General features: G+C 41.4%; 1 protein-coding gene across 8 annotated transcripts in view; it reads right to left on the bottom strand.

The window, feature by feature from the left end:
• Positions 1 to 13,071, bottom strand: part of rbbp8 (retinoblastoma binding protein 8) — a 147,111-nt gene that overhangs the window by 27,579 nt on the left and 106,461 nt on the right. For all 8 annotated transcript variants that reach the window (XM_078216441.1, XM_078216443.1, XM_078216439.1 and 5 more), the window contains 4 exons: positions 10,793 to 10,895; positions 10,095 to 10,676; positions 3,178 to 3,310; positions 285 to 364 (listed from right to left, as the gene is read on the bottom strand). In XM_078216441.1, coding sequence (XP_078072567.1) covers positions 285 to 364; positions 3,178 to 3,310; positions 10,095 to 10,676; positions 10,793 to 10,895 — 898 coding nt within the window. The remainder of the gene's footprint in view (positions 1 to 284; positions 365 to 3,177; positions 3,311 to 10,094; positions 10,677 to 10,792; positions 10,896 to 13,071) is intronic.

Here is a 13,071-nt window from a genome sequence, read left to right as displayed (position 1 = left end):
AGAATAGTCAGAAAAGCTATAAAAAAAGTTCCACCTTAACAGACAAAATCTAAACACAAGGATATGTGAAGCAGTGTGTGATAAAAGATTATGGGGAGAGAACAGGGCAGTGGGATTAGTTTTGGATTCCTCTGTCAAAGAACTAGCACAGATTCAATGAGCTAAATGGTCTTCTTCCTGTGCTGTAAACTTCTGCTGTAAATAGGAACATGCAAAACAATACATAATACATCTGAAATAATATAAAGAATTTTAAATAGTTTTACATTTATACGACTGATTACCTTCACGTCGACTTCTGAGGTGTCCATCTTACAATCTAATTCTGGATCTATGCTCCACTGAATGTTTTCTGATTTTGTCCCTGAAATTATGAATCATTTCAAATCAATGAGAACATATTATCTTAACCATCTCAGATCAAAAATGGACCACATGTATTTGCAGAGATAGAATGGTATTACTTATTGTGTTGGAAATCTAAATGACTGGGCATTGGGAACATGGAGTTGCAGATGGTACTAGCAAACTGGTAAAAAATGTAGGGTATGAAAGACAAAACGCAAAAGATTCTGCAATCTTGAAGCAGGGGAATAAAATGGAAGAGAGGATAGGGGAAAGTGCAGCCTGGAAGAGAAGGGAAAAGGCAGGAGAGGGAAAATAGAGAATGAAAGAGTGAAGCGCAAGCAAGATCACAGAATCATAGAATCCCTGCAGTCCAGAAGGAGGCCATGTGGCCCATCAAGTCTGCACCGACCACAATCCCACCCAGGTCCTATTCCCCTGGCCCCACATATTTACCCTGCTAATCCCCCTGACACACTAGGGTCAATTTTGCATGGCCAATTAACCAAACCCACACATCTTTGGACTGTGGGAAGAAACCAGAGCACCCAGAGGAAACCCACGCAGACACAGGAAAGAATGTACAGACGCCACACAGCCAGTGACCCGAGGCCGGAATTGAACCCGGGTCCCTGGTGCTGTGAGGCAGCAGTGCTAACCGCTATGCTGCCCACAGTGAAGAAAAGATCATCCTGTTGTAGGTACTGGCTTGTATTATTATATCATAAACTCGATATACATTAACTCATTTGGTTCTATATCTGGAAAAAGTTGAAACCCCTGTTATCTCCAACTTGTACAGGTTTTCACAGTATGGAGAACAGCTCACTAGTGCCAATATCGATTGATGATACTTGATGCTGGAGGAGGGTCAGACATCCTACCAAATTTTCACTGCAAAGAAAAGCTGAATGCCATTTAATGAGTGCTTCTTTCAAGGTGCAGTAGGGTTGCTGCAACAGACTGTGGCGTCTGTGGGTTGGAAGAGGATGGTGGTTCTGATGCAAAGATCACATTTACTCTATTTCCCTCTCCTGCTGAGTTTTTCCCCCAGCATTTTCTGACTTTATTTCATTTTTCCAGCATCTGTTGTATTCTGCATTTCAACAGTGGTTCTTGTGTTCCATTGGAATTGCACAAGTATGGATGACAGATGAAAGTGGATTAGTGTAACTTCGTCAACTGTCACAGCTAGATTGTCAGCCAGCATTCAAAGGTCATACATGAACAAAGAATACTTAAGAGAAAGTTCTAGAGGGAATCTTCTACGCATGAACCATTAATATCGGTGAAGGATCGGAAAAGTAATTTGGGACATGATTTAGGGAATACAGCCCATTTTCACTCAGTTGCCAGCCAGATCTACTAACAGGAGTGTTTTTGCTGATCTGCATCACTTGCACTTATATAGTGCGTTTAACATCCCAAAGTCGATCCTGGATAATAGAGATAGGTCTTCCAACTGCATAAAATTTATAGTTCAGAAACAGCACATTCAGCCCAACTAGTCCATGTTAGTGCTTATGCTTCACATCTGCCTCCTCCCACCTTTCATCTAATTCCTAAGTCCATATCTTCTATTCTTTTCTCCCTCATGTATTTTCTAATTTCCCTCTCAGTGAATCTACGCCATTCACCTCAATTAGTCAAAAGTTCCAAAGTCTAACCACTCTAAATCCTCATGAATTCCCTTTTGAATTTATTGGAGTTTAAAGTTTATTTATTAGTGCCACAAGCAGGCTTACATTAACACTGCAATGACGTCACTGTGAAAATCCCCTAGTCACCTCTTGTTTGGGTACACTGAGGGAGAATTTAGCATGGCCAATGCACCTAACCAAGCACATCTTTTGGACTGTGGGAGGAAACCAGAGCACCTGGAGAAAACTCATGCAGACATGGGGAGAACGTGCAAACTCTGCACAGACAGTGGCCAAAGCCAGGAATTAACTGTCTTAGATTTATGCCCTCAAGTTCTGTACTTCACCACAATTGTAACCATATTCTAGGTCCATCCTATTAAACTACTTCAATATTTTAAAGACTCCAGTTAATTAATTCTTCAGTAGAACCTCTCAGTTCCATCATCCTTAGAAATCTGTTTTTCATTTTCTCCATTGCCTCCTTATCATTTTTATATGGCAACCAGAATTGTAAACAAGTGTGAGTTAATCAAAGTTCCATACAAGTTTAATATCTCCCTGCTGTATGCCATGACTGGAGCAAATGGATAAAAGTTATGCAACGCTAGAAAGAAAACAGGATCTATGATACTCACTGCTAATTAATATCTATTTTAGACATGTATTTTAGCACCTCCAGCACCTTGCCCATTAAAGTTTGTGTACTAGCACCTCTGATAGAACAAAGTTTAAGACCACTCTCACAATAAGGTGGTCACACAACAATAAACTGGCCAAAGAAAGCAGTACCGACCGGTAAGTAGCTGCATTCACAGTGTGAAAGTGCCACTTGGCATGGGCACCATGCATACTGCACATAAATTTAAATTAGTAAAATGGAGGAATGCTCACATATGTGATGAACTAGCCAATTTCAACATGCACTGTGGTAAAATAATATTGTAATTGGGGTCAAAATAATATAACCAAACGATACCAGAAAATAATACTAATATTTATAATTTAATACATCACATGCAAATTTTGAAAGTCTTTCCCAAATAGAGTACTGAGTTACAAACAGAGCCAGTTAGCACAAATGCAGAAGTTTACAATATTCTAAAGCAGAGAAGAATTATGCTGCATTACTGAAGTCCAAATTTCAGTTCAATCATTTAAATGCAACTGAATAATTGGAACACTAACTTACCATCTTTATCAACATTTGTACATTTTACAATTGTTGCACACGGGTTTGGGTTTGGTTGAAGTACTGAAGTGGGCTCCGATTCGGTGGATGCTGATTTTGCACTTTTCCTTGTTGGAACTTTGACTTCAAGATCCTGAGACAAGAATATGAATTTTTTTTTTTAAGTAATTGAAATTCCCCATATATGTTGAACAATAAAGAGCTTTCAAGGTGGTCAGGTTGGGGTCTTTAGCTGCAACACCAGTTTCATCCACCTTTCGTGCAAGATGCCGTTTTGGTAATGAAGCTGATGCACATGTTTTCTGAGGATGATTAAGGTCTGATTGACAAAATTGCCTCCTAGCAGTCATTAATGAAGCTAAACATTATTTTGATGGCTAGCACGTTACCACATCACTTCATGGTAACCAGCTGAACTAAAGCAAACTACTCATTGCTGAAGATTTCTAGATTTTTTTATTGAATTCAAATTCCACCATCTGCCGTGGCAGGATTCGAACCCGGGTCCCCAGAACATTAGCTGAGTTGCTGGATGAATAGTCTAGTGATAACACCACTAGGCCATCGCTTAGTTTGACAATTTCTAGAATTCCTCAAAAACATGCTCAACTTTCATTGATCGTTTGCTGTTGGAGATATGCTGCATTTCAGCAGGACTTTTGAAATACATCGGGAAGCTTTCTAGGAACCTTTGTCAAGGCTTGAAAAACTCAAGCAACGTTTTTCTCAGAAATCCTCGAAGAGCTTCACCTAAACAAAGTGAGCGCTGAGACCTTAGAGAGGCAACAGGAGAAAGGAAGTACTTGGTCACGGGGATCTTTCTTTAGGTCCATCTTAGTCTGACAAGGAATGGAAGGAGATGAGAGCAGAGTAGCTGCTGCAGGAGGACGAGGTGTGTTCCTTTACCTTTGTGGGTACGGAACATCCCTCCTCCTTTGCATCTTGAGTGCTATATTAGAGGGCCCATATGCTCTCATACTTGGATTGAATCAGCCCGAAATATTCCATTGTATGCCAGCCAATGCACTTCAGTTAGAGAATTCTGAGGTCCAGAGGCGACATTTCCCATTCCACAAAAATTGCTTCTGAATAGCGTTCGAGTGTTAAACTTTCAGACATCTATTTTAGCACCTCCAGGCGCATTAAATCACGGCAATCATCAATTATCTCCAAAGCCATAGGATAAAATCAGATTTTTAAACAGGCATGTTTTATCAATATATAAGTAGCGTAGTAGCGGCATCACAACCTTTTCCTCTTCGTTGTGCTTCAAAACTGAGTATTCCTCAGCTGGAGTGAAGAGGAAAATTTCCACTAAGATACCACGAGCTAAAGGCAATGATGGAATGAACTGAAATTTTGATGCCATCTATGTAATGCTTAGTATTCCAATTACTGTTTCAATCCATGTATGAAGTAGTTTATTACTTATGTTAGGAATGTCTATAACGTGGACTAAATATGAATGTGTGTGGATTGATTAGTTTATGTAATTCACAGAATTACACAACGCACAGCAGGTCATTTGGCCCAAATAGCACTTCCCTGTATTTATGCTCTATTTTAGCCTCTTCATGTCTTTATTCCTCTATCAGCAAAAACACTCTATTCCTATCCCCCTCAATGCTTCTCTAGCCTCTCCCTGAACACATCAATCTACCTCATCTTAACACTTCCTGAAGTAATAGAAACTAGAAGCAGGAGTAGGCCATTCGGCCCTTCAAGTCTGCTCCGCCATTCATTTTGATCATGGCTGATCATCGAATTCAATATCCTGATCCCCCCTTCCTCCCATATTCCTCGATCCCTTGAGTCCCAAGAGCTATATCTAATTTCTTCTTGAAATCAGACAACGTTTTGGCCTCAACTACATTTTGTGGTAGTGAATTTCACGCATTCACCACCCTCTGGGTGAAGAAATTTCTCCTCACCTCAGTTCTAAAAGGTTTACCCTTTATCCTCGAACTATGACCCCTAGTTCTAGACTCCCCCACCATTGGGAACATTCTTTCTGACTCTACCCTGTCTAACTCTGTTAGAATTTTACAAGTTTCTATGAGATCTCCTCTCACTTTTCTCAACTCTAGTGAATATATTCCTAACCAACTTAGTCTCTCCTCATACGACAGACCTGCCATCCCAGGAATCAGCCTGGTAAACCTTTGCTGTACTCCCTCTATAGCAAGGACATCCTTCCTCAGATAAGGACACCAAAACTGCATACAATACTCCAGGTGAGGCCTCACCAATGCCCTATCCCTATACTCAAATCCTCTCGCTATGAAGGCCAACATACCATTTGCGTTGTTTACTGCCTGCAGTACTTGCAAGGTTATTTTCAGAGACTGATGCATGAGGACTCCAAGGTCTTGTTGAGTATGCGCTTCTCTCAATTTACACCCATTCAAGTAATAATCTATCTTCCTATTATTGCTACCAAAGTGGATAACCTCACATATATCCACATTATACTGCATCTATCATGTAGACGCCCACACACTCAGCCTGTCCAAATCACGCTGAAGAATCTGTGCACCTTCCTCACAACTCACCCTCCCATCCAACTTTGTATCATCTGCAAATTTGGAGATAATACATTCAGTTCCTTCTTCAAAATAATTAACATATAATGTGAACAGCTGGGGTCCTAGCACAGGGATTCTACAAGTCACTGACTGCCAATCAGAAAATGATCCATTTATGCCAACTCTTTGCTTCCTATCTGCTAACCAGCTTTTTAGCTATCTCAAGACATTATCTGCAATCCCATGTGCTTTAACTTTGCATAGTAGTCTGTTATGAGACTCCTTGTTGAAAGCCTTCTGAAAGTCTAAATAAACCACATCCACAGGTTTTCCTCGGTCAATAGACTCTACTAGTTACATCGTCAAAAAATTCCAATAGATTCATAAAGCATGATTTCCCTTTTGTAAATCCATGCTGACTTTGATTATATCATTGCCTTCCAAATGCCGAGTTACGAAATTCTTGACAATAGACTCTAGCAACTTCCCCAGTACCGACATTAGGCTCACTGGTCTATAGAACCCTATTAGTGGGTGAACAATCCAACGCTTGGTGAATTCTGCTTCACAATGATAGGAAGAGCCGACATCGAAGGATCAAAAAGCGGCGTCGCTATGAACGCTTGGCCGCCACAAGCCAGTTATCCATGTGGTAACTTTTCTGATAAATGCGAAGTGATGCATTTTGGTGGGAATAATGTAGGGAGGAGCTACACGATAAATGGAAGAACCATAAAGGTTGTAGAGACGCAGAGGGACCTGGGTGTGCAAGTCCACAGATCTTTGAAGGTGACGTCACAGGTGGAGAAGGTGGTGAAGAAGGCATATGGCATGCTTGCCTTTATAGGACGGGGCATAGAGTATAAAAGTTGGGGTCTGATGTTGCAGATGTATAGAACGTTGGTTCGGCCGCATTTGGAATACTGCGTCCAGTTCTGGTCGCCACACTACCAGAAGGACGTGGAGGCTTTGGAGAGAGTACAGAGGAGGTTTACCAGGATGTTGCCTGGTATGGAGGGGCTTGGTTATGAGGAGAGATTGGGGAAACTGGGGTTGTTCTCCTTGGAAAGACGGAGGATGAGGGGAGACTTAATAGAGGTGTATAAAATTATGAAAGGCATAGATAGGGTGAACGGTGGGAAGCTTTTCCCCGGGTCGGTGGTGACGTTCACGAGGGGTCATAGGTTCAAGGTGAAGGGGGGGAGGTTTAACACAGATATCAGAAGGACATATTTCACACAGAGGGTCGTGGGGGCTTGGAATGTGTTGCCGGGCAAGGTGGTGGAGGCGGACACACTGGGAACGTTTAAGACTTATCTAGACAGCTATATGAACGGAGTGGGAATGGAGGGATACAAAAGAGTGGTCTAGTTTGGACCAGGGAGCGGCGCGGGCTAATTGTTCCTGGTTTCTCATTTCAAGGCTTCATTCTATGATCATCTTGCTGGTGCCAGTACAGAGTGAGACTGCGGATAGTTGGGAACCTGTCTCGGGGGCAGGGAATTCATATGGTGTTCGTGGAAGTGGAAATGACTAGGGTTGGGAAGCATTTTCCGATCGGGGCCATTGTGATCTCTTGGACTCGTTTCGATCGCCTCAGGGGGTCGGAGAGGAATTTCCCAGATTTTTTTTCCCCATATTGGCCCTGGGGTTTTTCACTCTGGGTTTTCGCCTCTCCCTGGAGATCACATGGTCTGGAATGGGGGGGTGGGGGTAAGTTAATAGGTTGTAATGAACAAAGCATCGTAGCTGTGAGGGACAGCTCGGTGGATAGGATATTGGTATGTAGATAGGCTGGAAAATTGGGCGGGGATCCTGGATTCAGGATTCAATCCTGGACCGGGGAGCGGCGCGGGCTTGGAGGGCCGAAGGGCCTGTTCCTGTGCTGTATTGTTCTTTGTTTGTTCTTTGTTTTCTCTCTACCTCCCATTTTGAATAGCGGGCTTATATTAGCTACCCTCCAATCTGTAGGAACTATTTCAGAGTTCAAAGAATTTTGGAAAAGAACCACCAGTGGATCTACTATTTCCAGGGCCACTTCCTCAAGTACTCTGGGATGAAGATTATCAGGACCTGGAGATTTATTCACCTTCAATCCCATCAATTTCCCCAAAACCATTTCTCCACTAATGCTGATTTCCTTCAGCCCCTCACTAAAATATGTTTCTTTCAGCACTTCTAGTACATTATTCATGGCTGCCTTTGTGGAGACTGAAGCAAAGTACAAATTTAATTCCTCACTTCTTTATTCCCCATTATGAATTCTCCTGTTTCTGACTGTAAGGGGCCTACATTAGTTTTTGCCAATTTTTTTCTCTTTACATCTCTATAGAAACATTTTGTCAGATTTTTGTTCCCCGCTAGCTTACTTTCATACTCTATTTTTCCCTTCTTAACCAAGCCTTTGGTCCTCCTTTGCTGAATTTTAAACTGCTCCCAATCATCAGACCTATTGGTTTTTCTTTCCAATTTGTATGCTTCTTCCTTGAATCTGATGCTATCTCTAATTCCCCTTGTAAGCCATGGTTTGGCCACAATTCCCTTACCACTCTTGCGCCAAATAGGAATAAACAACTTCTGGAATTCACCTGTTCATTCTTTAAATGCCTGCCATTGCCTGTCCACTGTCTTTCCTTTCAGTAATGTTTCCCAGTCGATCATGACCAATTCATGCTTCATACCATCATAGTTACCCTTATTGAGATTCAGGAACCTGTTCTCAGAATCACCTACATCACTATCCACCTTGACAAAGAATTTTACCATATTATGGTCACTCATCCCCAAGGGTTCCCTTACAACTAGATGGTCAACTAATCCTTTCTCATTGCAAAACACTCAGTTCAAGATGGCCTGCTCCCTTGTTGGTTCCTCAACGTATTGTTCCAGAAAACCATCCCGTGTGCACTCCAGAAATGCCTCCTCTATTATACTGTGACCAATTTGACTCTCCCACTCTATATGCAGGTTAAAGTCGCCCATAATCACAGTTGTTCCTTTAACACATGCATTTCTGATTTCCTGTCTAATGTTTTTCCCTACATTACCACTACACTTTGGTGACCTGTATAACACCCCCACAAATGTTTTCTGCCCCATGTTGTTTCTTAACTCGACCCACACAGATTCCACATCATCTATGCTAATATCTTTCCTCAATATCACATTTGATCAACAATGCAACTCCACCACCTTTTCCTTTCCGTCTGTACTTCCTAAACACTGAATAGCCTTCAATGTTTGGTTCCCATCCTTGCTCATCTTGGAGCCACGTCTCTGCAATGCCAATTATATCATACCTCTTTACATCTATCTGTGCAACTAATTCATCCATTTTGTTTCGAATGCTCCAAGCATTCAGGCACAAAAATTTAAGGAGGGTACTTTTGACATTTCTTTTCAATTTCCTACTATTTTTTTAAAAATCGGTCCTTATCTGACTCTGGCCCTTGATTTCTCTACCTATCACTTTCCTTATTCTCCTTACTGTCTTTTCCTCTTGTTCTTAATTTCCCCTGCTCGAAATCCTTGCAAAGGTTTCCAAGTAGCAAGGTGCACATTCTCTTATGCCTGGGTGAAGAAGTTTCTTCCGAATTCTGTCTGAGTCCTTGATGTCCATTTTATTCTGACGGTTGATTTTTCTCTTCCCTACAAATGGAAAAGGCAATCTGTGCCTAGTCTATCAAAACTTTCATAATTTTAAGGGACTCTATTAGGTCACCCTTCAGCCTTCTCTTTTCAAGGGAAGCGATACCCCATTTGTTTATCCTTTGATCTGTGTCTCTTCAAATTTTTGTATCACATTTGCAGATTTTGTTTGCATCCTCTCTAATGCATCCATATCATTTTTATCATATGGCAATGAGAATTGTACACAGTACTCAAAGGTCTGATATAAGATTAGCACAGCTTCTTTACTGCTCAATTCTATCCTCTACAATTAAACCCTACTGTGTGGAAATTTAGGTAACGTTACATCTGCATTAATCTTGTCTACTACCTCTCTGATCTATGGTATCATTTTTCACACAAAGGACAGCAGAAATGTGGCATGCTATCACCAAAAGGCTGTGAATGCTGGGCCTGTTGTAAATTTCAAAATAAAGATCGATATACTTTTGAGAGGTAAGGATATAGGGATATGGAACAATAGGAAGTAAATGGAGTTGAGGCTCAGATCAGCCATGCTCTAACTGAATGACAAAACAGGCTCAAGGGGTCGAATAGCCTACTGCTGTTTTTCCATAATCTCACCTGCAATGCCACAGCACTTATTACCTTCATCATTCTCCTGTTAAACCTTTATTCTGTAATGGAGAGACAGTACACGGATTGTCACAATTACTAAGTGAAAGATAAGTAAATTACATTATCTATATACATTAAACATACCTTTAGATCATTAAGTTGCTCATTGCGAGTAAAGTTAGTGGGTTGCAACTGAGAAAATCTACAACTAGATGAATTTCCATCCACTCCATTTTTCTCACTTTTTATTTTAAAATCTTGACATATTTCATTACGTGATCTCCCAGTGGTCTCTTGAGGGTAAGTATCATCTTGAGGATCCTTAGTAAATCCATTGTAGATTCTTCTGAAATTTGTTGTCTTTATACTTGTTTTCAGGCATTCCAATGGGGTAATTTTAATTAGTTTATTGCACACTTCATCTTTTCCTTGGCTTCTAATTTCCAACCGACTGCTAGAAACATGATCAGACAAGTCCAATGGCTTGTCAAGATTATCAGAAACTGCTTTCTCTAATTTTGACGGAAGATTTTCTTTATTAAATGAAGGCATTTCACAATTAGTGGGAGAATCCCTTTCGTCATCCGTTTTTTTCCTTTTTGCCAATCTATTCGCTGTAGGCTGGCAGGCAGTGTTCCCAGCTGCATCAGACTTGATTTCAATGTGCATTTTTGAAACCTTTTGTCCTCCCAGCTTAGATTCTTCAAGGAATTGGTCCATGTTAATCTGGTAATCAAAGGATGAAGTAAGAGCAAACTTTTCAATCTTTGGATTTCATATTTGAACATGTCCAAGAAATTTCGACTCTTGGAAGGAAACTCTTTGACCAAAAGGTTACTTACTGCTGGATCAGTAAAATCTTTAGCAGATACTCCAAATACAGGAGATGTACACCGAGAAATCCACTTTCCGCACTCTTCATCTGCTTCTGTTGCACAAGGAAACCTAAAGAAAATGTTAGACTTTAGTTGTCTTCTCTCAATCGGAGAGTGAATAATAATAGTAAACTACAGTATTTTATATACATGTGGGCATTCCAGCTATACTTAGCTATGATCTCTAGCAACATAAAACACATTACATATGTCACAGATGAACCAGCGTATTTGGAAAGAATTAAATGATCAAATTTACATCAAATTGCCGAGATTCCAGAACAGTCCTCACTGATTGGAAGGTAGAGAATGTGACCCCCTACTATTCCAGAAAGGGAAGAAAAGGAGAACAGGGGCTACAGGCCCGTTAACCGGACTTCATCACAGGGAAAATCCTAGAATCAGTTATTAGGAATATAGTAACATAGCATTTAAAAATTGTAATATAATCAGGCAGAATCAACATGGAGTTTTGAAAAGGAAAACATGTTTGACAAATCTGTTCTTTGTAAGTAACAGGGTGGATAAGCGGGAAATAGAGGATGCAATACATTTGATTTTTTTAATGAAGTATTTGATAAGGTGCCACACAAGAGGCTATTACACAATGTTAGTGCTAAAGAATCAAAATCCCTACAGTGCAGCAGGGTCCACGTCGGCTGACTCCCCCCCCCCGCCCCCCCCCCCGCCAACAGGGCATCTCACCCAGGTCCATTCCCCTTACCCTATCCCTGTAACCACACGTATTTATCCCGCTAATCCCCCTAATCTTGGGATACTAAGGGGCAATTTAGCAACGTGAATCCATCTAATCGGCACATCTTTGAACGGTGGGACAAAACCGGAAGACCCGGAGGAACAGACACAGGGACAACTTGCAAACTCCACACAAGCAGTCACCCAACACTGGTATCGAATGGGTCCCTGGCACTCTGTGGCAACAGTGCTAACCACTGAGATTGGGGGTAATGTGTTAGCATGGATTGAGGACTTATTAAGAACATTTGGAGCAAGAGTAGGCTATTTGGTCCTCGAGCCTGCTCTAACATGCAATAGGATCATGGCTAATCTTAACTCTATTTTCCTGCCCATCCCCTCCATAAACTTCGACTCCCTTGTAGATCAGTGCCACACCCGGAAACCCGCATTAAATTCAGGCCCTTGTACACCTTTTCTTTCAATGTTGACTGTTGCCCACGGGCAGAGTTGCCTGTTCTGTTGGTTCCCAGCGCGCAGCTTTTTTCCTGCTGGTATGACTGAAATGATATGCACAAAGCAAGGGCACAAAGTGAGGTGCTTGCTGATTGCACATAACATTGACTGAGATCAGTGTGCTCCCCTGCGTCCAATCAAACCCAAATGTTTATGTTTTTACCACTTCAAGTTGATGACAAATCTATAACATATGAATGTTTAAGCATTTTCTATAACTGGTTATGTATTAAACGCATTGAATCTTATTCATGGGTTACGATTAGTGAACAAATCCGATTTCAAACTGGCAACCCACTGAGACCACCCATGTGGCCCTCTCGCTAGCTTAGGTCTCCCATCACTGCTCAAATTATTGTAAGGTAGACACTGAGCATTCACCCTCAGTCATACCAAACCATACAGCCTTGGGGTGTAGTTTAGGACGATGCATGTGCAACTTGCTTGCAGCTCTGCATCCAGAGCAGGGATACAGGACATCATGGCAGGCCTCTACCGCATCCAGCAGGCACTCCAGTGAAGCATCTGGACAGTACATGCCCCCCCCTTTGGATGCCATTTGTTTTCTGAAGCTTTGCTAAGCTGATAGAGTGCAAACACTGTGCATCTTTTAAAAATGGTGTCTAGAGTTAAGAAGCTTGGGGGTTATGACAGGGTGGGCGAATCAGAGGCCACTCACCAGGAATACAGCGTGATCCCGTTGAATTACTAATTAGTTAAGCTAGGAGCACACTATGCAGCCCAGAAACCCACCATCATGGTCGATGGGTTCAATGCTGATTTTATTACATGCTAATGGACTGTGTCGATTTCAAGGAAAATCCCAGCCAATGTGGCAGTGCTAAAATACATCTGCTTTTATTTGATCAACAAATACCTACTGGCTTGCATGACTAATATAGAATTGTTGACGAAGTAGGATTTGAGTCTGAAAAGTGGGGAATACTCATGAAGATCTGAGCACCCAAGAGAAATGTTCTTATTTGCATTGTTGATAATGTGCCTTTCTTTTATTTTTGCTCTACAACATAAAC

This window comes from Mustelus asterias, chromosome 7 (assembly GCF_964213995.1).
Source record: "Mustelus asterias chromosome 7, sMusAst1.hap1.1, whole genome shotgun sequence".
Classification (NCBI taxonomy): Eukaryota; Metazoa; Chordata; class Chondrichthyes; order Carcharhiniformes; family Triakidae; genus Mustelus; species Mustelus asterias.
Note: the sequence above shows the minus strand (reverse complement) of the source record. Positions and strands in the feature narration are given on the sequence as shown.